At 39.7% G+C, this 27,985-nt stretch overlaps 1 protein-coding gene across 1 annotated transcript in view; it reads right to left on the reverse strand.

Moving 5' to 3' along the window:
* Window positions 1-2,950: 2,950 nt before the first annotated feature.
* Window positions 2,951-27,985, reverse strand: part of Dhpr (dihydropteridine reductase) — a 74,569-nt gene continuing 49,534 nt past the window's right edge. Inside the window, exon 6 of the mRNA XM_067135396.2 lies at window positions 2,951-4,341. Coding sequence (XP_066991497.2) covers window positions 4,242-4,341 — 100 coding nt within the window. The 3' untranslated portion in view covers window positions 2,951-4,241. The remainder of the gene's footprint in view (window positions 4,342-27,985) is intronic.

Raw genomic sequence — 27,985 nt, forward strand, 5'->3', positions numbered from 1 at the left:
CCATTTTATACCTTTCAGCAGATGATCCATGTAAACTACGAACAACAAAGGTGAAAGATTACAGCCTTGTCTAACCCCTGTAAGTACCCTGAACCAAGAACTCATTCTACCATCAATTCTCACTGAAGCCCAATTGTCAACATAAATGCCTTTGATTGATTTTAATAATCTACCTTTAATTCCATAGTCCCCCAGTATGGCGAACATCTTTTCCCTCGGTAGCCTGTCATATGCTTTCTCTAGACCTACGAAACATAAACACAACTGCCTATTCCTCTCGTAGCATTTTTTAATTACCTGGCGCATACTGAAAATCTGAGCCTGACAGCCTCTCTGGTCTGAAACCACACTGGTTTTCATCCAACTTCCTCTCAACGACTGATCGCACCCTCCCTTCCAAGATGCCAGTGAATACTTTGCCTGGTATACTAATCAATGAGATACCTCGATAGTTGTTGCAATCCTTCCTGTTCCCTTGCTTATAGATAGGTGCAATTACTGCTTTTGTCCAATCTGAAGGTACCTTACCAACACTCCACGCTAATTTTACTACTCTATGAAGCCATTTCATCCCTGCCTTCCCACTATACGTCACCATTTCAGGTCTAATTTCATCTATTCCTGCTGCCTTATGACAATGGAGTTTATTTACTATTCTTTCCACTTCCTCAAGCATAATTTCACCAACATCATTTTCCTCCTCCCCATGAGCTTGGCTGTTTGCAACACCACCAGGATGATTTCCTTTTACATTGAGAAGATGTTCAAAATATTCCCTCCACCTCTCCAGTGATTCCCTGGGACCTATTATGAGTTCACCTGAATTACTCAAAACACTGTTCATTTCCTTTTTCCCTCCCTTCCTAAGATTCTTTATTACTGTCCAGAAAGGTTTCCCTGCTGCTTGAGCTAGCCTTTCCACGTTATTACCAAAATCTTCCCATGACTTCTTTTTGGATTCAACAACTATTTGTTTCGCTCTGTTTCTTTCATATACGTACCAATCCCTGTCTGCTGCGGCCCTTGTTTGGAGCGATTTCTGATAAGCCTTCTTTTTACATTACAAGCTGCTCTCACTTCATCATTCCACCAAGATGTTAGCCTTTTCCCATCTTTACACACAGTTGTTCCTAGGCATTCCCTTGCTGTTTCTACTACAGCATCCCTGTATGCCACCCATTCACTTTCTATATCCTGAACTTGCTTACTCTCTACTGTTCGAAACTTCTCACTAATCATATCCATGTACTTCTGTCTAATTTCCTCGTCCTGGAGATTTTCTACCCTTATTAGTTTGCAGACAGATTTCACTTTCTCTACCCTAGGCCTAGAGATACTTAGTTCACTACAGATCAGATAGTGGTCTGTATCATCGAAAAATCCGCAAAAAACTTGTACATTCCTAACAGATTTCCTGAATTCAAAGTCTGTTAAGGTATAGTCTATTATGGATCTGGTACCCCTAGCCTCCCATGTGTAGCGGTGAATAGCCTTATGCTTGAAGAATGTATTCGTAACAGCTAAACCCATACTAGCACAGAAGTCCAGCAAACGCTTCCCATTCCCATTAGCTTCCATATCTTCCCCACATTTACCAATCACCCTTTCGTATCCTTCAGTTCTATTCCCAACTCTCGCATTGAAATCGCCCATTAGCACTATTCTATCCTTGCTGTTGACCCTGACCACGATGTCACTCAATGCTTCATAAAACTTGTCAACTTCACCCTCATCTGCACCCTCACATGGTGAATACACGGACACAATTCTTGTCCTAATTCCTCCCACTGACAAATCTACCCACATCATTCGCTCATTTACGTGCCTAACCGAAACTATGTTGCGTGCAATGGTATTCCTGATAAAGAGTCCTACCCCAGACTCTGCCCTTCCCTTTCTAACACCCGTCAAGTACACTGTATAATCTCCCACCTCTTCCTCATTATCTCCCCTTACCCGAATATCACCTACTCCTAGCACATCCAGATGTATCCTCTTTGCTGACTCAGCCAGTTCTACCTTCTTTCTTCCATAAGCCCCATTAATATTGATAGCTCCCCATCGAATTCCATTTCGTTCGCCAAGTTGTCTCCAAGGAGTCCCTCGCCTGTCAAATGGGAGTGGGACTCCATTACTTCCATAGGTCCGAGGCTTGCTTAAAGTGTTCTGAGCTCGGTAAATTCATGAAGCAGGATGCTGCCCTACTTGCACATAGTCCAAGTGAGGATCTCTCCTCTAACGGGTTATGGACCACCGGTGAATTTTATAGTCCTATCCGCCTGAGCACAAGGAGGGCCACGACTCAGAATATGTCCGAGATGCCCAATCCCATTCCATAGCAACTGGTATCCCAACTCTCAGGACCACTTACTAGGACACTCAGCCATTGCCCATGGTTCACGAACTAGGACGTGACTACAGTAACCCACAAACATGAACCATATAAACATACGGACAGAAATTACGGAAAAGTAAAAAGTGCATTTCCTTGCTACTGTGGACATGACTGATATAGAAATACTATTATTTTCAAATTCTGAGCAATGTAGAGACAAAACTCTTATTCTATATATATATAGATTTTAATCATTCTTCTTCTTCTTTAGCATTTGTCACGCCTGGTGGCAGGGTCCGCTGTGTGGATTCGTTGTCTCCATTTTATTCGGTCTCGGGCCATGTCTGGATGTAGTCTTACAGCTTTCAGGTCGTTGTGCACTGTATCGGTCCATCGCTGTCTTGGTCGTCTCTTGGGCCTCTTTCCAGCAACTTCCAATGTGTACGCTGACTTTGCCTATTTTAATAATTACCAGCTCATATTCTACATGGGAGTTGTTCATCACACAAGCAACAATATAACATGACAAAGTTTCCGAAAACACGCACGTGATGTGAGAATATTCACTTGTTAGCAACAAGATTGATTAAGGAATTGGTATTTGATGCTCAACGCTAATCCACAAAAATATATTTCACAATACAATCCTTTTCCAAGGTAAATACAAATTATACATGGATTGAGATACCATATTTCTTAAAAGCCACCCTGTCTTCATTACATTAACTATTTATGTAAATATTCTCTTAAACATTTAATATGAAACAATTTAATAATTCACAAACACACAGCAAAAATAAGTTTGTATATCAAATATTGCACATAAGTAACCATAATTACCATTTTAAAACTTAACAGACTTGTCTCTTTCAAAAACTAACATAGTACCCCTTTCAGACCTTCTCCACACACATTTGTAGGTCAGAACATATTTCTTTAATGTGAGGAAAGTGAGAAATCTTAATGCGAGGATTGTGAGGAATCTGTAGAGCAGTGAATAAAAATATTCAATTACAAAACGAAGAGTGTCACTAATCTTATATAACAACTGCAAAATTGAAAGCTTGTGTAAGAGTATCAAGCCAGCCAGACAGTTCAAATCTGTACCACATGTTTATGTAGACTTTGTTCTTCCTGTAACTACTAGTTAATGTTCCAATAATTACAAAGGAGCTACAAGACTTGGTTGTGAAGTGCTGATGATCTGTATCTCTCCCTAACAAGTAATTCAAACAGTTTCAGAAAAATTTCATGAAGTAAAGTAGAGTATGCCATTTAACTGTTAAACAACTGTATAATTATGAATTTGAGCCTTTAAAAGAATGCAAACGATTTAAAAATCTCATGAAATGAAGTTGTGTGTCGCCCTTAAAACTGTAGGACTTAGGCAATATATGTCATTTAATTATTCAAATGTTCTGTAATTACAGTTTAAATTGGCTTAATATAAAAGCCAAGAAATTGAGAAAAATTAACAATTATGATTCACATCACACAAATGTTTACGTTACAAATTTATATTAAAAAGGTGTTACTTAGTTGATTTCCTTGTAATATTTCATTCTTTTCTCCTGAATAAATATATATCTTGTATATTTGTAAAAATTGTAACCTTGGGTTTGAAAGGGGTAAAATTAAAAATTAAAAAACATTAGGTACTGAAACTCAGTCAACGTATTGCACAAGGAAGACGATTGGAATGATCAATACAGAATGTCAAAGAGGAAAATGTATTGCAACAAGTAAATTAATTTGTTAACGTCATGGACCATGATAACACCGATCAGAATTAGTCAGAGACAACAGAATATCTCTTTTTAATATCTACACCAGAGCAAATGAAATTAAACATGTAGCCTCTTCTTTATGTGATGAGATTCCTTCCTGATTGGTCTCTTCACTCCCATCAAACCATATGAAGTTCAGTAGCAAAATTCTTGGTGACCAAATGTACAAGGCTTCCACTAGGAGGGCGGTCCTCACCTTTAGTCCAGCGGAGAAACAAACTGAAAAGTAATAGTAACATAAATGATGATAATAATATTAAGCTAGGAGCAGGAATTAAAGCGATGTGCTGAAAAGGGATCTAACCGATACTTTTTCTGAAAATACAGACGTTGATTCCCATAGGGAATCTGTAGTATTTGTTCCGAATGAGTAAATTTATAATACCAATATAAATGGTCCGTTATTGGACATTATAAATTTTCCAGCTAACTCATTCCTGGTTGCCAGCGTTTCGCCCTCGTGTGCTAGGCTGGGCTCATCAGTTGGTACCTAGCACACCTACCAAGACGCATGGCTAGTGCATACCGTGGAGGCCACTGCGTAGGCCAATTGTAGCCACCGGCAGTGCCAATGCATTATGAGACACTCTGTCTCACTACTGAAAATTGATGCCTGCTTGGCCATCAGATAATACAGACGTTGATTCCCATAGGGAATCTGTAGTATTTGTTCCGAATGAGTAAATTTATAATACCAATATAAATGGTCCATTATTGGACATTATAAATTTTCCAGCTAACTCATTCCTGGTTGCCAGCGTTTCGCCCTCGTGTGCTAGGCTGGGCTCATCAGTTGGTACCTAGCACACCTACCAAGACGCATGGCTAGTGCATACCGTGGAGGCCACTGCGTAGGCCAATTGTAGCCACCGGCAGTGCCAATGCACTATGAGACACTCTGTCTCACTACTGAAAATTGATGCCTGCTTGGCCATCAGATAATACAGACGTTGATTCCCATAGGGAATCTGTAGTATTATAGTATTATAAATTTACTCATTCGGAACAAATACTACAGATTCCCTATGGGAATCAACGTCTGTATTATCTGATGGCCAAGCAGGCATCAATTTTCAGTAGTGAGACAGAGTGTCTCATAGTGCATTGGCACTGCCGGTGGCTACAATTGGCCTACGCAGTGGCCTCCACGGTATGCACTAGCCATGTGGTAGGTGTGCTAGGTACCAACTGATGAGCCCAGCCTAGCACACGAGGGCGAAACGCTGGCAACCAGGAATGAGTTAGCTGGAAAATTTATAATGTCCAATAATGGACCATTTATATTGGTATTATAAATTTACTCATTCGGAACAAATACTACAGATTCCCTATGGGAATCAACGTCTGTATTATCTGATGGCCAAGCAGGCATCAATTTTCAGTAGTGAGACAGAGTGTCTCATAGTGCATTGGCACTGCCGGTGGCTACAATTGGCCTACGCAGTGGCCTCCACGGTATGCACTAGCCATGCGTCTTGGTAGGTGTGCTAGGTACCAACTGATGAGCCCAGCCTAGCACACGAGGGCGAAACGCTGGCAACCAGGAATGAGTTAGCTGGAAAATTTATAATGTCCAATAACGGACCATTTATATTGGTATTATAAATTTACTCATTCGGAACAAATACTACAGATTCCCTATGGGAATCAACGTCTGTATTATCTGATGGCCAAGCAGGCATCAATTTTCAGTAGTGAGACAGAGTGTCTCATAGTGCATTGGCACTGCCGGTGGCTACAATTGGCCTACGCAGTGGCCTCCACGGTATGCACTAGCCATGCGTCCTGGTAGGTGTGCTAGGTACCAACTGATGAGCCCAGCCTAGCACACTAGAGCGAAACGCTGGCAACCAGGAATGAGTTAGCTGGAAAATTTATAATGTCCAATAATGGACCATTTATATTGGTATTACTTTTTCTGAAAGTGAGCTCTCATCGCAATGAGGTTCTATATGGACGTTCCTGCATAGTGGCGTAGTCATGTGGAAGAATTGGGAACTTGTTGCTGTGCTAGAGGGTGGAGAATTTTTGTCTTGCATGGAAAAGGGATCTACCTCCAGTCCACGACGACGTTTTTCACAATTAACTCATAATAGAGATTTTGGTGGTTAGACCCGTATTTGGCACATTGCTTCACTTATTTTTGTAAAGAATGGAAATAGAGATTTCCACAGCCTCATAGCTATACAATACATACATACATACATCATAATTATAGACCATTATGCCTTTCAGCGTTCAGTCTGCAAGCCTCTGTGAATTTACTAAATGTCGCCACAACCCTCTATTTACAACTACTGCTGTGGCCTCATTTAGTTCTATACCTCTCATCTTTAAATCGCTAGAAACTGAGTCTAACCATTGTCGTCTTGGTCTCCCTCTATTTCTCTTACGCCCATAACAAAATCCGTTATTCTCCTAGGTAAACGTAAATTTTTAGCGAGGAGGTGTGTTTGAAATATGTTTTCATGATAAATGTATGGTTAGGTTAGGTGATGCTGTTTGAAGAATAAAACTGAAATATTTGTCACAGAAGCCTCTGGAGTGATACAGTATTTCTCTGAATCCAAGACAACGGTTTTTTCTCAGAATCTCATGTGAAAATACAAGGGTCGTTTTGCATTCGCAGCCTGACAATAATGAACAACACTGGCAAAAACCGCAGTACCCACACTGTTTCTTTTCAGCCCTGCACACGCACACACAAGACTCGTTGAAAATAAACGACCGCCACTTTATCATACATCGCTAGCCGCAGTGACCGGTTGTACAGTGTCTATGTGTAACGTCACTGGATCTCTGGAAATAGTGAAGAGAGAACGACATTCTATTATAGGAATGAGCTGGCTGGAAAATTTATAATGTCCAATAACGGACTATTTATATTGGTATTACATACCACTTAGTCGAGCAGCTCGTCTACTTTCTCCCAATTCTTCCCAGCCCAAACTTTGCAACATTTTTGTAACACTACTCTTTTGTCAGAAATCACCCAGAACAAATCGAGCTGCTTATCTCTGGACTTTTTCCAGTTCTTGAATCAAGTACGGTAATCCTGGTGAGGATGCCCTCTCCTTTACATCCTTACTACAACCCTTAAACACCCAAATAACCATGTGCAGAGATCTGTACCCTTTATTTACAATCCCATTTATATGATCACCCCAATGAAGATCTTTCCTTATATTAACACCTAGATACTTACAAGAATCCCCAAAAGGAACTTTCACCCCATCAACGCAGTAATTAAAACTCAGAGGACTTTTTCTATTTGTGAAACTCACAACCTGACTTTTAAGCCTGTTAATCAACATACCATTGCCTGCTGTCCATCTCACTACATTATCGAGGTCATTTTGCAGTTGCTCACAATCTTGTAACTTATTTACTGTATTACTCTATACAGAATAACGTCATCTGCAAAAAGCCTTACCTCTGATTCCGCTTATTTACTCATATCATTTATATTTTCCTTATATAAATGAAAATGATCATGGCATTGTATAAGGAATGTTGTAGTTGCGTGCAAACACAAGTTGGCAGGACAAGTTAGTTCAAAATAACTAGTGGGCTGGGACAGGGAAGTGTTCTATCACCAATCCTGTTTACAATAGTCATGGATGACATCATGAGAACAGCAAAAGCAGCATATGGAGGAAGAGAAATGAACATCATGTTATTTGCAGATGATATTGTGATTTGGGAAGAAGACGACAGGAAGGTTCAAGAACAGTTGAATGTGGTGAATGGGAAGATTGAAGAACGTGGATTGAAAATAAGTGCAGAAAAGAGTAAAACTCTTGTTATGACTAGAGGGGAGAAAGAAGGGAAAGGTCAGATTAGACTTGCAGACAAGCACCTGGAAGTAGTGGAAACATTTAAATACCTGGGGAGTGAATTAATGGAGAATGCTCGACTGGATGCTGAGATTAGTAAAAGGATTCAAGCTGGAAGTTGTTTCTATCATAGTGTAAGAAATATGTTATGGGACAAAGATGTGCCAATGGAAGCAAAGGATACTATGTACAAGATGTATTACGTACCCATAACAACTTATGGAGCAGAAACTTGGACAATGACAAAGAAGGATGAGAGTCGAATACAGGTGGCCGAAATGAAATTCTTGAGGAGTATGATACAGAAGAGTAGAAGAGACAAAATAAGGAATGAGAAAATCCGGGAAGAAATTGGAGTGGAAAAAATGAATGATAGAATAGAGAAGAGCCGACTAAGATGGTTTGGGCACATAAAGCGAATGAGCGATGAAAGAATGCCAAAAAAGGTTATGGAAATGCAAATCCAAGGAAGGAAAGGCCGTGGACGACCACAGTTGAGATGGAAGGATACCATCCAACGCAGCATTATAGAAAGAAACTTGGACTGGGACACAGTGTTGGAGGAGGAGTGGTGGAAAGACCGAAGAAAGTGGAGAGGAACCATATTTGCCCCTACCCGGCTACAGCTGGATAAAGGGAAATGATGATGATGATGATGATGATCATCATTTATATATATAAGAAAACATAAAGGTCCAATAATACTGCCTTGAGGAATTCCCCTCCTAATTATTACAGGGTCAGATAAAGCTTCACCTACTCTAATTCTCAGAGATCTATTTTCTAGAAATATAATAACCTGTTCAGTCAGTCCTGTCTAGTCCAATTGCAATCATTTTTGCCAGTAGTCTCCCATGATCCACCCTATTAAATACTTTAGACAGGTCAATCGCAATACAGTCCATTTGACCTCCTGAATATCCAAGATATCTGCTGTATCTTGCTGGAATCCTACAAGTTGAGGTTCAATTGAATAACCTTTCATAAAACCGAACTGCCTATTACAGGCTGACCAGAAATTTGAAGTAATAAACACAGTTATATGCCCATCTCTCATATATCCTTTCCAAACTATCAAGCCAGGGAAGATTCCGAAAAAGTTCCTTGCTGATACAAACATACTAATTCGAAGTGTTCTTAAGGGAATTCTTCAAATACCTGCAAACATTCCTAAAGGAATGGTCTACACTGAGAAAAAATGTAAGGGGTTGGGACTCTTCTGCGCCACTTGGGAAGCTCATCTTCGGCACATTAACATCTGTAAGGTACTATTAAGCTCAGATGACGAATACATCTGTGCTACAAGAAAGCTGAAAGAAGAAATAACTCTCTCACTACAATCCCTCAATGTCCATCCATCTGACAATTTGCTACATCCACGCCTAGAAATAACAGATGCCAGGAAAGTGAGAAGAGTACTGAGAGAAAGGGCATTTAGTGAGTGGAGTAACTTGCAGCAGAAAGGAAGAGGTGTATGTTTGTACAATGAATATACTCCTGCCAACTCCTGGATTCGAGACCATCAAGGCTTATCATGTAGTGAATGGCGTGAAGCAATTAAGACGACAGCAAACATTTCAGCAGTTAGATCGGTACCAGGAAGATCTCAGAACGATTCCCTTTGTAGGCGCTGCCTCAAGGAGATTGAAACTCTTGCACATGTTTTGGGATCTTGTCCTCATGGTGAACTTTTAAGGAATACGCGCCATCATAACATCCGCTCGTTAATTGCGGCAACGCTAAAAGACCATGGTTTCCAGGTATTTGAAGAGGTTCATGGCTTAGCGCACAACAGAAGCCACAGAAAGATTGACATCACTGCTTTCAAGAATAAGAAGAGAGGTTATACCATCGACCCCACAATTCGCTTTGAAAGCCATAAGACGCAGCCCTCAGATGTTAACCTAGAGAAAAGGAATATTTACCAACAATTCCTTACTACAGGGAGAAATAACAGATAGAGGTAATCGACATAGTAGGTCTAATGATTGGAGCAAGGGGAACGATTCCCGCTTTTGCCGCTAATTTCTGGAAAAAGATGTCTCTGCCAGTTACAACATTACGGGAGATTGCCATCATAGCTTTAACGGGCTCACTGATAATTTTAAGAAATCACTGTTACAATTAGGTTACCTTCAACATTTCTCAAGTACAGTATATCTATTTCTCTTCTAAAAATAAATGTAAAAGTATACTTTGTCGCAAGGCAGCCTCTGCATGAGAGGAAGTATTTCATAAAATAAAAAAAATTTCGCAAACATGTCTAATATAATCAGAAAGAATGCCTTCCCAAAGCTTACATGCAACACGTCAAACTTACTGACCTGTAATTTTCAGCTTTATGTCTACCACCCTTTCCTTTAAACACAGCAACTACTAGAGCAACTCTCCATTCATTTCGTAGAGCTCTCTCATGCAAATGATAATCATTGCCTTTGGTATATCCCCAGAAATCTTATCCATTCCAGCCACTTTTCTAGTTTTCAAATTTTGTATCTTATTATAAATGCCACTGTTATCGTATGTAAATTTTAATACTTCTTTAGCATTATTCACCTCCTCTATCTGGACATTATCCTTGTAATCAACAATCTTTACATACTGCTGACTGAATACTTCTACCTTTTGAAGATCCTCACATTACGCACTCCCCTTGTTCATTAATGATTCTTGGGATGTCCTTCTTGGAACCTGTTTTTGTCTTAAAATATACCCTTCCATTTTTCGCTAAAATTTGTATGACTGCCTATTGGATGGTGTTGTGCAATGATAGACCAAGCAAAAAAATTTATGTTTCGAGAAAGAGGTGTCTTTGCGGATGCTTAAAGAAAAACTATCTACCTCGTGCATTTTTCTATAAATCAAATCTTATTATATTCACGTAGCACCAAATTTTGTTTTTCTAAAATAATATAAGCAAAAACCTTATTTGAGTATCTTATTTTGATAAAAAAAAGCGTCCTAGTATACAAGTGATTTCAGAAATTCTATAATGCAATCAGAGTCCAAGCACCAGGTGGCGTTTAGTCTACAAATGCGAAACAGATTAATACAAAACTAGCACATTTCTACAGGAAAAAACTATCAAGCACAATATCACAGTACAACACTGTTAATATTTTACATTCCATAGTCAATACTAACTCTTTTATTATTACCCATTCCCGTGGTCATTATAGTGAAGGAACTTCACAACTACATAATGCAAATAATAATAGTAAAATCAACGTAAGAAAAAGAGTAAATTTCACCTTCACAAACGACTTCATGAGTTATTTCGAAATCAGGTTTTCCTAATAAACCTTCGATATCATCAGCTATGGTAGGAGAACTAACTTACTTTTGATAAAACTCCAAACAGTCTTTAAGGATCAAGTGAAACATGGATTTCATATCACGTAATTTTTCTGAGCTTATTGGTTTTCCTTCCGGCCACAGTTTAAGCAGTTTTCTTGAGAAATGTATGCTGTCGCCGACAGATTTTCGACCAGTTCCTTTTCCAATGTTTATTTCCGTATAGGTTTCCAGCCTTAGATCACTTTTCACAAAAACTTACAGAGGCTCTGATTTCTTTGAACAATAACCAGTTTACCTTTTCACCCTCAACGCTTTTCTTCCTGTTGGTGATCGCACCTTCTATTGCCGATGTACCTACAAAGTCATCCTTTACCATTTGGAAGACTTGTAACGGATTTCTCTTTCTGCAAGACTTCATTATTAATGTAATCCTATGGCACATAACGACGTTGCTGGAACTTTAATGCAGACTCAATATCACCAAAGTCCGAGTCGTTTTTCAGAAAACTGTGTCCAGGAACTAGAAAGCGTTGTGTGATAGTCAGTAGGCTAGGATGTTCTTCTAGAATAGTTTTCAGCAACAAAGATATTTTTATATTTCGATTCTGGCCCCCACATGAATCTGACCAGAGAATCATATATGTTGTGCCTGGTGATACATGAGTCAGTATGTTTTTTCTTAAACACGATCCAATTTCTTGGGCTCCTCTTCCAGCATCTCCTTCCACCCACACGTAACAAAATCCTTTGTCCTTAGAATCATGAATATCGCAGTTATACAACCAAAGTTGGCGTTTATAGAACACTACATTTGTTTGTATTCTTGGGAGTGGCAATGTCTTTTCCAAATCGAACGAAATGCATTCAGTTTCTCTCGGCGTGTCGTTTTTAGCCTGTAAGAAATTCTGCTTCATGGGATTCCTTGCAAGGTTTACTTCCTCTAAATGACTTTCATGTTCTTTTGCTAGTGAAGAATCCAATTCTGATTAATTCTCTATCCTCATGGTAAACGCATCACATGTATTGCATGCATCTTTCTTTAGTGTTTTACACTTTAGGTTAAACTTGGTTAGAAATATTTTTTTATACGATGCTAAAGAAACAGGATTCGCATAGTTTTCACAGTAGAGACCGTAAATCAATTTGAGAGTAGTACCTGGACTTAAATACTCTGCCTTTGTTTGTGAACGAAAATAATGTGATTTATAATTCGGAAACTTTGAAATGTGCTCACATACTTCACAGACTTAGCTTCTGGTAGTTTATTATATCTTCCAGCACTCCCTCTCCCATCCACGGTTTCAATTCGCTTCGTTTTTTTTTAAAAACTTTGTCAACAACACAACTCGACACCCGTAATGTTTGTAAAAAATATTGCTTTACACACTTTCCTATTGCACAGAAAATACTCTCTGGATGCATTCTGCTTCTCAGATCCTAGTGCTCTCTTCCGCTTCATACTGACCTCTTTAACCATTCTTGCTATTATTTGGCATCTAGCTTCATAAGAGCTAGCTTTATGAAAATGAGTAAATATCACTGGTCTCTGGTCCACTAAAACTAATTTGTGGCATTTGAGCCTGCAATTACATTCGTAATCCCGAAATTCTTTACTGAATGTGAATATCCCCCTGGTATTGATGTAGTCTTGATTGGTATTCACCTTCCTTTTCTTAATTTGTCCCGTTTGATCTTCATTTTTCATTTTTCACTTTCTTCCTTTTCTTGGGAGGCCATCTGAAATAGCAAAGCTAGTGTCCAATTCTATCTCCACATCTGATGTCCCAGTATCTCCATGTGGGGTGAAATTATTGGAGGTGCCAGTTTCCAGCATTTTGTCAAAATTTTGGCATAAAATATTTCCTGATATGCTAGGAAATATTTCATTTATAATAGAAATGTTGTTTGAAAGAATACTGATATCTGAACACTTGTGGTACAAGCGTGGAATATCATCACGGTCTTTCTGAGGCTTATCATTAGAAAACACTCGTTTAAAACATGTACATCTTCGTCAGAGTGGCTTATTTCCCCAACATTCCTTAATTTTGTTTCTATTAATGCACACAACTCAGGGTTGGACACTTCGATTTCAACAGATTCCTGAGCTGTTCTGTTGGAACTATTACGGCCACTCAAATTTGACATTAAATCACCAAATGTGATGACTTCAGGCGAAACACATTCTCTTCCAATTGGAAGTGACATATCACAAGCCAGAAGTTCCTGGTTGACTGAAGGTGAAAATGTATTACTTTCACAGTGATTCATGTCAGTTTTAGGTCGATCAAATTGATCATGTAGATCAGAAACACCCCCGCCACGTTCAGTAGGTATAAGAAAATTGATTTGAAAGTGTTGTGCGGGATTAGTTACTTATTGAATGCGGTGTTCAGCAAGCTCTTTGTCAGAAGGCAGATCTTGTGGAGATGCCTAAAATAGATATTGAAAAATGTTAAATATCCGATTATAAACCTTACAATTAAATCAGTTTTAATAGGAATATGAAAAATCTATCTTGCGTTTTCATAACAGTTATTCCTAATGTTTCTAACATCTTCTTTCCTCTTGAAGGATGCATGTTTGGAGCTTACTAGGAGATTTGTAAATACTGCAGCAGTTGCTAAACAATACAGAAGTGGGATTATAAAGAAGGAATTACGCATTCTTAGACACACAAACCCGCCAGTATATACTGCAGCTGCTAAACAATGCAGATGCCGAATGCAGTATTAAGAAAAACAACCTTCATTTTAAAACTAAAAGCCCCCCAGAACTACACACCAACATTAAGAACCAAAGCATTTATAGACCAAGTCTCTCACTTGGTCTACAATTGCAGAATGTTTAGTCGGTTGGTCTACTATTGCCTTGGACTTCAAATGCAAAACACAGTAACGGACTTCAATCATGTGGCGCTTAGGTTTTTTTAATTTACAGGAACTTTTACTGTAGAAAGTTGGCATTTCTTATTTTATATAGAAGTTTGAAGCCTTGGCCACCAGAATGCAGGAGAAGCCTGAAATGAGCAAATTGTCCCTCAGTCTACGAATGCAACACTACGTCCAATTATGCTTGCCATCATGTTACCCTTAACTGCCTTCTTTGAGAGATTCAATTTCCTAGGAAGTTCCTTCAATTTCTCCTTACTTCCACAGCCATTTCTAACTCTATTTCTTTCCAATCTTTACCTCCTCCTTAGTCTCTTTATTTCTCTATTATAATAAGGTGGGTCTTTAACATTCCTTACCACCTTTAACGGTACAAACCTGTTTTCACATTAATCAACAATTGCTTTAAACCGATCCCAGAGTCTGTTTACATTCTTATTTACCGCTTTCCATTGATCATAGTTACTTTTTTTAAACTGCCTCATGCCTGCTTTATCAACCATATGGTACAGTGGAACCTCGATTCTCCGTTTTTGGAGGGACCACCGAAAAAAAAAAAAAAAAAAAAAAAAAGCACAACATGGGAAAACGGAAAATCTGTGAATGAATGAACCATGAAGAATTTGGCTAAACATCACAAAAAAGAAATATGTATACTGAAAATCTTACAAACACCCCTAAACCAAACCAAACTACAGCCCCAATGGGCTTTCTGCCTACCAAGCGACCGCTGCTCGGTCCGAACGCCTGCAGATAACGAGGTGACGCATGGTCAGTGTGACGAATCCTCTCAGCCGTTATTCCTGGATCTCTAGACTGGGGTCGCCATCTCACCATTAAATAAACGCCTCAATTAAAGGTAATCGTAGAATGAGTGAACCTGGAACCCGCCCCCATATCCAGGTAAAAAGGCCTGACCTGGCCGGGAATCGAGCCTGGGTCCTCTGGGTGAGAGGCGGCGAGTTCGACCACGACGTTAATTACCGGTACGCAACTTAAAAATCTCAAACCTTTACATTCAGTTTTACCGGGGAAACTTTGTCGGTTTCCTCTGAAAACTTCTTTCAGTTCAGCAACTTTGATCGGTCAAACTGTTCGAAAAAACTAAAAACATCAAGCCAAACAATCGACTACAAGTAGTTTTTAATTCTCTAATCTAATAAAATAAAGCACACCGGATACAAAAGCGCCCAACATGATGGCGAAATCCCTTTTTCTTTAAAAATTCCATTGTAATTTGGTCACTGGTATACTGTTCGCAGTCAGTTTGTGGAAATCTTGTACTGTGCAAATTAGGCCTACGGCCTACATCGACTTTTAAAAGTTATGTTGAACTCGAGAATATTGTTTCGAATGTAAGTATCGATTCTCAAGTTTTCGAATGCATTATATTCAATTATGTCCGTCACTAATCACGATTAAATTGGAAGGAGAAAAAGTATTATCAAAACTTCCGAAATTACGGTTATTCACGACCTTGACCTCAGCTGGAAAACGCGCTCGCTGTCCAAGTCCGTATGAGTGCAAAATGATGCAAAAGCTTTTCCATGCAATGTGCGCAAATAAAACAACTGCGGTTTTAATATTTTAACACAATAACGTGAAATTCCTAGTCTTACATTAGGACCAAAACAGTAATAGGCAATCCCAAAACCTCCCATGGCTTTATGTACGTAAGAAGGTGCAACATCTGCTCTGGTCTCGATAATGTAATCGTATGCGATAATATTAAAATACTAAATTTGTGTTACTTAAGAAGGAGCTGTTCAGAATGCTGTCTGAAAGCTCAGCGACTATACACTGCCCTGAGGGAAATGCCGAAAACCTGTTCGGCGATACACTCGGGGGGGGGGGAAGAAAAGTAAACATCTAACTCTGGACATAATGTAGACGCTTTGCAAGTACGAACATTTGACGAAACTCGTTCCGTCTTCAAGTAGAGCTGTTGAAATGCGCTCCGTCTCCTTCCAATTGTTGTGGACACTCTCTGCTTTGTGATTTCGATTCTCTAAACAACACCACCCGAATGTGATGCTAAGATGGTTCCTAATGCAAGTTCACCGCCGATAGCTTTTCCGCTCACTCAAATTACTGCAATGACTGGACGTGAACACCAAGATCCGCAAGTATGCGTTGCCGTCCTTTCGTGAGATACTGTTTCTTGAAAAACGCGTGATCGAGGATTTTGAATTGATAGGGCTCAAATTTCTGAACGGTTGATATGGGAAATTGTTTCTTCGAGGAACGGATAATGCGGGATTTTTAAAACGTGATTTAATTAGTATGCTCGCGGGACCACATAATTTGAACGGACAATACAGGAAAACGTAGCTTCCGGGAACATATGATTGAGATTCTACTGTACTGCATAATAAGACCTACTTTTAAGACCATCCTTTCTATCACATTTTTTTAACTACTTCGGTTTCACTATAGAGCTCATCTGGTTTTACCAGCACCACGTCCAGGATATTTTTCCCTCTAGCTGGCTGGTTCCATCACTTTCTGAATCAGCTGTCCTTCCCATATTAGCTTATTTGCCATTTGTTAGTCATGATTCCTGTCGTTCGCACTTCCTTCCTAATAGACATTTGGTAAAATCAGGTCTTCCGCTACAATTGTAATTTCTTTCCATGCTGTTTCCCACATTGCTGATTATCTTATCAAATAATTCTGAATCCGTGTCAGCACTACCCTTTCCCGGTCTGTACACTCCAAAGATATCAAGTTGCCTATTATCTTTGAGCCTTACACCCAGACTTTCATGTTTGTCATCTTTAACTTTTTTGTAGCTTACAAATTCTTATTTCACCAGAATGAATACTCCCCCTCCGACCATTCTTATCCTATCTCTATGATACACACTCCAGTTCCATGAGAAAATTTCTGCATTCATTATATCATTTCTCAGCCATGATTCAACTCCTACTGAAATATCTGGTAACTACCGTATTTCACGGCATAATCGTCGCCACCGCGTAATCGTCGCATCCTTTATTTTCAATACAAAAATCGGACTTTAAACCTTTTATTACATAATCGCCGCACGTCCAAATTTTGTTCACTAATCTGGATAAAAGGTAAATGGAACTGCAACGTAAGTTGCACATGAATGCGCAATTTAAATACGTGTATGGTTTATGGGCAATTTGGCAACACAGTCACGTTTGCGACATGTTGCACAACATATAAATAAATAATACCGGTATATGTACGACGCATGGCTTACCGGTAGACTATCGGCAGTTTGACAACGTGGTCGCGAGACAGTGTACTATTTATTAACCACCTACATATTATGAGTTCCCATTTGAAATACGTAAGGCTGTAAGTTATCGCTTATCGGCAATGTCGCCAGGAAATACCGGCTAGGTAGGTTGAATGGACCTCGAACCAGCCCTCAGATACAGGTAAAATTCCCTGACCCGGCCGTGAATTGAACCCGAGGCCTCCGTGTAAGAGGCAAGCACTCTACCCCTACACCATGGGGCCGGCTCCTGTGTTATTGCGCACGAAGTGAAATCCAAGACGATAACGCAGATTTCCACGGAATTATTCAGCCGAATTATTTACGATGTCTCAGTTGTCATCGCTAGACTCTTATCTTACTACTACGTCATAAGTGTCCGGGCATGGGATGAAAACTTTTATCCAAGCAGTCAAGATAATTATTATCCAATGCTATTAAAGTTTTATTTTATAAACTCGTCAGTAATGTAATGTAAAATCATCAATAACTGGGAAGAAATATTAACCTAATTACCGCATGTTTAAAAGAAATTGAAAAAAATGAATGTTTGTTACTGACGTCTCGGAATACAGTCAACTAAACAGTAGATCTACACCGCGCTAGCTAGAGCTCCGGTTTGCGAGCTTTGCGCAAGCGCAGTAGTGTGTCGCAACCAACGAGCTAAACTGATAAATTGTTGCATGCTTCCTTGCTGCCTAACAGTATTGGCTGCTCTGGAATGGACAGATCACAGATGCATTTATTTGTTTCAGATTTACGTGATTACTGTAGACATGTGTGCGTGAGAATTTAAGTTTTTAATTTGTGTTTTGGGTGTTTGCAGAAATAATTTGTTTTAATAGTGAACAATTACGGAAAGTCATTTATATCGCAAAACATTAACGTGTGAAGCATTTATAAGCGATTATGGGTAAATATAGAAACTATTCTGCGGGCTTCAAGCTAAGCGTAATTGCCTTCGCTGAACAGCACGGGAACAGAGCTGCAGAAAGAAAATTTTCTGTGAGTGAAAAGTTGGTGCGTGACTGGCGGAAAGTAAAAAACAAGCTAAAAAGCACAAACCCTTCTAGACGCACGTTTAGAGGTCCTAAAACAGGGAAGTTTCCTATAATTGACGAAGAAGTGTTTAGGTACGTCAGTGAAATACGTAACAATGGCTGCAGTGTATCATATGAAATGTTACAAATTAACGGACAGGAGGTAGCGCGCAAACACAACATACCGGTAACTCAGTTTAAGGCGACTCGTGGGTGGATTAAGGGGTTCATGCGACGACACAATCTGTCAGTGCGAAGGAGAACAACATTAAGCCAAAAGTTGCCTGCTGATTACACGGACAAGATTGTAAATTTTCACCGATTTGTCATACGTTTGCGCAAGGAAACTTCGTACTTGCTTTCTCAAATTGGTAATGCCGATCAGACTCCAATCTTTTTTGATATGCCTCGCAACAGCACTATTGCGCTAAAAGGATCACGGAGTGTATTAATGAAAACCAGCGGTAGTGAGAAGTTGCGATGCACGGCAATGCTAGCCATTACAGCTGACGGGAGAAAGTTGCCGCCTTACATCATTTTCAGGAGGAAAACGATGCCTAAGAATATACAGTTTCCCCGTGGAATTCATGTACGAGTGCAACCAAAGGGTTGGATGGACGTAGAACTCATGCTGGATTGGGTTAAAACTGTGTGGAATAGAAGACCTGGTGCACTACTAAAACAACCAGCTCTGCTTGTTTTAGATAGTTTCCGAGGTCACCTCGTGAACGAAGTGAAGCAAATTCTGACTACAAATAAGACACGACAGATAGTCATTCCTGGTGGCCTAACATCTGCTTTGCAGCCACTAGACGTATGTGTTAATAAACCCTCTAAAGACCGCTTACGTCGATTTTACGAGTGGATGATGAGCGGCGATCAGCAATTGACGCCCGCCGGAAATATCAGGCGTTCACCCTTGGACTTGTTATGCTCGTGGGATCTTATACCACCTGAACTAGTCTCCAAGAGCTTCAAAAGGACTGGGATTTCGAATGCACTAGACGGTTCCGAAGATGACGCAGTGTGGCAGGGAGACGAAGAATCTGATACTGGTATTAACAGAGGCGAGGACGGCGCATCAGATAGCGAAACCTGCGATAGCGACACCGAAGATTTGGAATAAATTGCGTACCGGTAAGTCCGCATTTCACAACAAAGAGATAATTTTTTGCAAGTGTATTATTTTAACTTTAATACTCAAATTAATGACAAATTAACTTAATACGTTCGTTTTTATTTTCAGGTTGGAAAAACGTTTGCCGAATTGTTGTGAAAAATTATGAATTTTGTTTTAGACTATTTTAATTATTTTGATGTATAAACGCGAGTATTACGTGCATCTTAAATTTGTATCAAATACAATTTAGTTATAAATACATTTTTTGAGTAATACAAATACTGGTATTAAATATTCATCGTATAATGGTCGCACCCTACAATTTTTTTCGAAAATTTTGGTATAAAAAGTGCGATGATTATGCCGTGCAATACGGTATATATCTATTAAATGACTTAATTTTATTCTTTTCTTTACAATACAGTAAAACCTCATTAATTCGAAGTCGTTGGGACTAAAAAGTCGGACTTCGAATTACGTGATTTCAAATTAACCGCCAATTCGCAATTCAGAAGTACCAACCCTTGCCGCGTTACGAAATATTCTAAGGCCCGTTACTGCATGCAGTTAACTTTGATTCACAGTTTATACCTTTCAAATGCCATGAAAAAAGAACTATTTCCAAAATGCATCCAAAAAGGTGCATTTACAGTATTCAAATAATGCACTTGCATATCTCACTGGCAAATATAACCTCACGCAACGAAAGAAAGAAAAAAAAGCATGATTCAAAGACGAGGAGAAATCTATGCTGGCTCCCATGTGCAAGTGCATTATTCATTGGAGTACTATACTGTATGCATTTTAGATGCCTTGTATTTACACAGAAAGTACCCGATGCCCTTAAAATCAAACTTTCCTATGACTCTATCCTTGTACGATTTCCCGCCATGGCACTTCTCTCGTACTTCAGAAATGTAAACACTTGCCGCGTCACAAAGTATTCTAAGACCCATTAATACATGCAATCACCTCGATTAACAGTTTAAACCTTTCCAATGCCATAGAAAAACTATTTCCGAAATGTATCCATCAAGGTGCATTGACAATGTTCAAACAATGCACTTGGATAAATCACTGACGAACATAACCTCACACAATGAAAGAAAAAATATCACACAATTCAAAGATGAGGATAAATTATGCTGGTTCCCCTGTGCAAATGCATTATTTTTTGGATATCTGTACTGTTTGCATTTTTAGATGCTTTGTACTGGGATGGAAAGTGCCCGACGCCCTTAAAACGTAGCTTATCAACTTTTCTATGAAGAGGGGATAAAGTTTCTCGCTTCCATGTGCATTGCAATTGCAACGCACTACAATAACCCCCATCCCCGACCCGTGTACGATTCCCCGGCTGGCACGTTCTCCTTTAAAACCATAAGACCGTTTGGGCTCGCATTAAAATAAAGCAATGCAGTTTCATCGGCAATGACAGTATTGTCCGGTGCCTACGAATTTATTATACGAGCCACGCTTTTTCGTCAACTGTCGGCATCGCCAGTGTTCGCGCATTCTGTTTTCCCGCACACTGCCTGTTGAGTGATATTACGGCGTTCCTGAAAAAATTGAATACAAAAGAATTCCGATTTCATTCAACTTGGCAATCATGAAGCGCACTGTACAGTAAAATACCAGTATAACAAAATTTTGGGGACCTCTGAAATTAATTTGTTATACTGAAATAAGTCAATTCGTAAGAACTCACCTAGTATTATATCCGTTAGTTATTGTTGTTTTTCGGGGCGGAACTACGAGGTCATCTGCCCTGTTATATCAGCTGCAGGATCTATATAACTTCAAAATACCATTATAACAATAAGAGTTACAGTACTGACAGATGTTTTCAGAAAATCTATCTTTACATTGTACCAGTAAATCTACACACTGTTCCAGAACATAATTTTTTGAAAAAGTCTGTGATTTTCTTCTGAACTAATCCAGACACAAAAGCTCGTTCCAAATAGTCACCAACCACTGCACATGAATTTAAAACAGATTCTGGCACATCACTTCGTGACACGAGAAAACCTTGAAGGCTATGTGCCATGTTCGTTGCCTGCTGAAGAGTCAAGCTCTGTCGATCACAATCATTTTGGGGGTTGTCTTCCTCTTCCTCCTCATCGCATGGATCTCTATCATTCATAATGTCCTCCACAATTTCCTCATTTGTGATTTCTTTGTGGACTATTACATCACTATCTACATTGATGTAGTCGGTAAGACTTACCGTAGATGGCACATCCAACGTTGTACACATACGCTTCCAATTCTCCTCGGTTTCCACATCATCCAACACTTCACTTTCTGCGATGTCTTCTGTAAAAACCACTCCAGCTTTTCTAAAGCAGTTTGTGATGATGTCTGCATTCAGGGATTTCCATGCAGCATTAAACATCTGCATTGCTTCCAATATATTGATGTTAATGGCTCTATTCGTGGCAACGTTGCACAGCATTCGACGGACTACATGAGCTCGGTAATGCCGCTTTACTGCATGAATTATACCCTGATCCAGCGGCTGCAGAATTGAAGTTGTATTTGGAGGCAAAAATAAAACTTTTACATGCTCCAAATGGCGAGGCACACAATTATGAGAAGAGCAATTGTCCTTCATCCGACGTTCCAAGTCCAACGACCACTCTTTGAATAGCACAGATGTCATCCATGCCTTAGAATTGTGCTTGTATTCACAGGGCAGATGTTGCACTCCCTTGAAGCACCTTGGCTTCCCAAATTTCCCAATTATGAGAGGCTTCAGTTTGTCCGTCCCTGTGGAATTGGTGCACAAAAGAGCCGTGATACGTTCTTTTGAACGTTTGCCCCCAAAACACTTATTTCCCTTAAAATCAAGGGTTTTGTTCGGCATTAGTTTATAAAATAAAGCAGTTTCGTCTGCATTATAAATGTCTGCCGGCGAATATTCTTTCAAGGCATCCTTTAGAGTCTCCAGCCGCCATGAAGACGCAACTTCCTTCGGGGCATCGTTAGCTTCACCATTTATAATTTTGTGGGATATGCCATATCTCTCCCGGAACCTATGAAGCCAACCAGCACTACCCATAAACTCAGGTGACCCAAGCGAACGTGCGAAAGATCGTGCACGCTCACATGAGAGTGGGCCATTTATTGGAATGTTTTTACTCCGCATTTCCACAAACCACGTATAGACGGCTTGGTCCACCTCCTTGTAGTCGGCTGTCCTGATCATCTTATGCTGTGGACCTAGGGCATCAGCATCAATGTTTTCCTCTATCTTGCTTTTCTGTTTTAAAAACGTAGAAATTGTTGACGGGCTAATGCCATACTTCTTCGCTACATCTCCTTTCTTCTGCCTTTCTCTACTTCTGCAAGTATTTTACGTTTTTCACTCAACGAAAACTGCTGTCGCTTCTGCTTATCCATTTGCAATGATATTTACGGTACTTATTTATTTAACGAAATGCACACGAACTTTGCAAGTTTAATGATATAACCTTAACAGCAAGAAGAAGTAGTTCTCCAAGAGAGAAAGAGAAAACAAGCAGAAATCAGCCTGGATTTTTATTCATCTGATTGACCGCAGCTGGACCGGTCCAAATAATGACATGAGAAGTCAAAGAGAATGTGAGAAGTGCTTTGAATAGGCTTTGCGAATTAAATAGAAGAAACATGCAATGCATCCGTCGCGTTCATTGGTGGATTACAAACATCGCGATCCTACTCAGCCAATAGTGTGACGTCTTACATCGGTTGATAGGCCAAGTCTATTGGTTGCACAAAGCGTAGCGTTCATTGGTGGATTGCAAACTTGGCGCTCCTACTCAGCTAATAGAGTGACGTCTTACATTGGATGATGGGCGAAGCATATTTATTTATTTAATAGCGTACAAATGTGCATTAAAAGAAAAAATACATTAATCTTTCGCATATTCTAGTGAAGATTGTTGCACTTGCTGAAATGATAGCGATCGTAATGTTTATCACACAACGTACGCACACAATGTAGGGACGGTTCATGAAAGTCTGATCGCCGGCATAGACTATGGTGAAACCCATGTACCGCCAGCCTATTCAAAGCACTTCTCACGTCATTATTTGGACCGGTCCAGCTGTGGTCAATCATAGCATCAGCTGAATAAAAATCCAGGCTGATTTTTGCTTGTTTTCTCTTTCTCTCTTGGAGAACTACCTACTTCTCGCTGCGTATGTGAAAGCTGCATTCTTATTTTCATATCTTCCCGTAAAAAAGTTTCTTTGGATAATTTGTACGCAAGTCGTAATGGTGACATCCTGGAGATGCCCAGTATTCGTTTCAGAAATCTGGCCTTTACATTTTCAATAGTTCAAAGGTCGGACACCGTTAGTCTTTCCCAAATAAGTTCCTTACCATATGTGAGAACTGGGCGAAGCGTATTGGTTACACATAAGCGATTGCCTTCTCGATCGCGTATGGTACATACATGGAAAATGGCGATCATATCGTCTGAATAACGAAATAATGTAACAATAAAAATTTGGTCATAAAACAGGATGAATTTTGGTTTTAATTTGAGAAAATATGGTCAAACTGGTAAAGAAAAGAGCTCAATTTTAATTCATTAAACTGAAACTACGAAATTCGTTAAAATGAAATATTTTAACATACAACAAATAGGGAAAAAGGAAGGGACCAAAAAAATTATTCGTTCTTCTGAAAATTTCGTTATACTGGTGTTTGTTACAGCGGAATTCTACTGTAGACCCACCGAAGTGAGTGTAAGTACGGAAAGCTACCCCTCCATGTTCCGGAACACGCGTTCTGTTATGACGCGGATAAATTTCGAGTTGAAATTACTCTGTAACATACTATTGTTTTAAAATGTAAAGGCAGGTTTGAATTAAAAGTCTGAGTTTCGGTAATGGGGCCGACATTGTACTTCGAATTACGAATTATCCGTATTTCGAATTAAACAATTTAAATAACATACAAAACTGTATCTCATGTTTCCAGGAACGAGAGCTTCTTCGAATTACGTGGGATTTTGAATTATCGAGGTTCTACTGTACTTCTACAGTTCAACACGAACATTTTTATGTCACCCCTACTTGACTTCCAGATCTCTGTACCCTTATCACCGCTCCCTAGACCACCCCGTTTCCTGGAATGTACCCCCCTATTACTCTTCCAAACAAATTTCCCAACTTATACGTACCGCTGGGGTTTAAGTGAAGGCCAACTGAGCGCAGATCCCTATCTCCTACCCACTCATTAGAATCTAGAAATTTCACTCCCAGTTTTCCACATACCCACTCCAGTCTCATTTAAATCCCCAATCGCCCTCCACTTGGTGTCCTTCCTACACAGTACAGAGGAACCTCAATTATCCGTTCGCAGAAACTACGTTTTCCCGGAATATGCATTCAAATTACGTGGTCCCGCGAGCATTGTAATTAAATCACGTTGCAAACGTCCCACATTATCTGTCCCTCGAAGAAACGATTTCCCAGGATAAACCGTCCAGATATCCCAGTCCCATCAATGCTAAAGCCACGATCAATCGTTTTTTAATAAACTGTATCTCACGAAAGAATGGCTATGGCATATTTATGGATCTTGGCGTTAACGCCCCGTCAATGCGATAATTAAAGCAAGTACTGTACCGGTACTGGAAAAGCGATTGGCAGTGAAGTTGCATAAGGGACCATCTTAGCATCGCATTCAGGTGGTATTGTTTAGAGAATCTCGGAAAATTATAAAGCAGAGAGTGGCCACAACAATTGCAAGGAGACACGGCGCATTTCGACAGCTCTGCTTGAAGACGGAACGCGTTTCATCAAATGTTCGCACTTATAAAACGGCCATATTATGTCCAGGGTTAAAGGTTTATATTTTTACATTTTTTTTCGATCGTACTGCCAAACAGGTTTTCGGCACTTTGCTCAGGGCACTGTAGAGTAACTGGGCTTTCAGGCAGGAATCGGAACTGCTCCTTCTTAACACAAATTCAGTACGGTATTTTTGATATTATCGTACATGATTATGTTAGCGAGACCAGAACAGATGTTGCACCTTACATTATAAAAAGAAAGCCATGGGAGGTCTTGGGATTGCCTATTACTGTTTAGGTTCTAATGTAAGACTGGGAATTTTACGTTCTCGTGTTAAAATACCAAAAACCGCAGTCGTTTTATTTGCTCACGTTACATTTAAATGGTTGGTATCATTTCCAACTCGTACAGACATGTGCAGCGACGTGCTTTCCAGATGACCTCAAGGTCACGAATAACCGTAATTTCTGAAGTTTTGATGATATTTCTTTTATCTTTTCAATTTGATTGGATTTGTGACGGACAGAATTGAATATAATGCATTCTAGAACTTTTAAGAATCGATACTTACATTCGAAACCGTCTTTTCGAGTTCAACATAACCTTTAAAAGTCAATGTAGGGCTAATTTGCACGGTACGAGATTTCCAGAAACTGACTACGAACAGTATACCGGAGACCAAATTACAATGAAAGATTAAGAAATGAAGGGATTTCGCCATCTTTTTGGGTGCTTTTGTATCTAATGTGCTTTATTTTATTAGATGAGAGAATTAAAAACTACTTGTGGTCGATTGTTGCTTGGCTTGGCGTTATTAGATTTTTCGAAGAGTGTGGCCAGCCTAATCAAAGTTGCTGAACTGAAAGAAGTTTTCACGGGAAACTGACGAAGATTCCCCTGTAAAAGTGAATATAAAGTATCGAGATTTTGAACTCGCATACCGGTAGTTAATGCAGTTTCGTGGTCTAACATGTCTGCCTCTCATCCAGAGAGCCCGGGTTCGATTGCGACCAGGTCAGGCAATTTTACCTGGATATAAGTCTGGTTCCAGGTCCACTCAGCCTACGTGATTACCTTTAATTGTGGAGCTATCTAATGATGAGATGGCGACCCCGATCTAGAGAGCCAGCAATATCGGCTGAGAGGACTCGTCGCACTGACCATGCGGACCTCATAATCTGCAGGCCTTAGGGCTGATCAGCGGTCGCTTGGCAGGCAAAGTCCCACTGGGGCTGTAGTTTGGTTTGGTTTAGGAGTTTTTGTAACATTATAATTATACATATTTCATTTTTGTGATGTTTTGCCAAATTGTTGATGGTTTTCATTCATTCCTGAATTTTCCGTTTTCCCGTGTTGTACGGTTTATTTTCATGGTCCCTTGAAAAACGAAGAATCGAGGTTTCACTGTATTCCACTGATAACAATCTCCGCTTCCTTAAACTTTATCCGTGCTGCATTTACCAGATCCCACATTGTCCCAACTATGTTGGTACTTATACCTGCTTGCCTTATATTGCTGGTACTAGCTTGAAACACTACCAAGTTGTAATAAAAGTCCTGCATTATCCATTCCTCGAAGAAACGATTTCCCGGATCAACTGTCCAGAAATTCCAGTCCCATCAACGCTAAATCCTCGATCAATCGTTTTTTAATAAACTGTACCTCACCTCCTTCTCTTCTACTTTCCTCAACATCTGCCTCAACCTAATTCCTGGATAACACTCTGCCATGGTTCCCTTTCCTCTACACACTTTCCCCACATGTCTAACGATGGAATCCCCCCATGACCAGAGCCTCAAACCTACCCACCTCATTTGACCCCCTCCTGGTCAGCTCTATCTTTCCTGATAGCTGCAGAAGCTACTTCCTCCTCCCTTTTCTCTCTCCCATGACCCTGTTTCATCTGTCTTTTCCTAACCTCTAATCTACATTTCCCTTTCCTACCTTTTCCCTTCCACCTACTTCCACACATCTCAGCAACAGTTCCCTGTTCTTCATCTTCCCTCTGTTGTTCTACCTGGAGTGACTTGTACCGATTTCTCACACAAACCTGTCCCGAATTCTGATCCTGAATATAGCCCTTAGCCTGCAATCTCCTTCCCCTTAGAACATTAGACCACCTGTCTTCTACAATTCCCCCTTTTCCTTCCCATCCTTCTTTTACACCTACTGTAACCTGTACATTGTTTGTGAGAGGCCTACCTTCCTTCCTGTCTTCTGTGAGAATCCTAATTATCTCCCTCAAACTCTCCAACTCCTCCCTCATACCCCTCTCAATGCCTCGCCACACCCAGAGTTCCTTCACTTGGACTCCTTAGCCATTCTTTAAGGAAAAATGAAAAGAAAAGGAAAACTAACTTATGTGCAAAAAAAAACAAAAACTAAAAACACAACCAGAAGGAAATATTGTCTAGGATAGTACTCAAAGATTACATGACAATAAGGTAATTAATTTACTACCACACTACAATACTACTTAGTCGTACTCTATTTTTTTTTATTACAACACCGTAACAGGATAAACACTTCTCTTAATTACTGAATACCGAAAGGAATACACAAAATTATATACTTCTAAACTGCAGTTATGGCTATCCTAATTACAACAACAGAATTCTAGTAAGAGTTTCTACGGATACCT

This window comes from Anabrus simplex, chromosome 1, assembly GCF_040414725.1.
Source record: "Anabrus simplex isolate iqAnaSimp1 chromosome 1, ASM4041472v1, whole genome shotgun sequence".
NCBI lineage: Eukaryota > Metazoa > Arthropoda > Insecta > Orthoptera > Tettigoniidae > Anabrus > Anabrus simplex.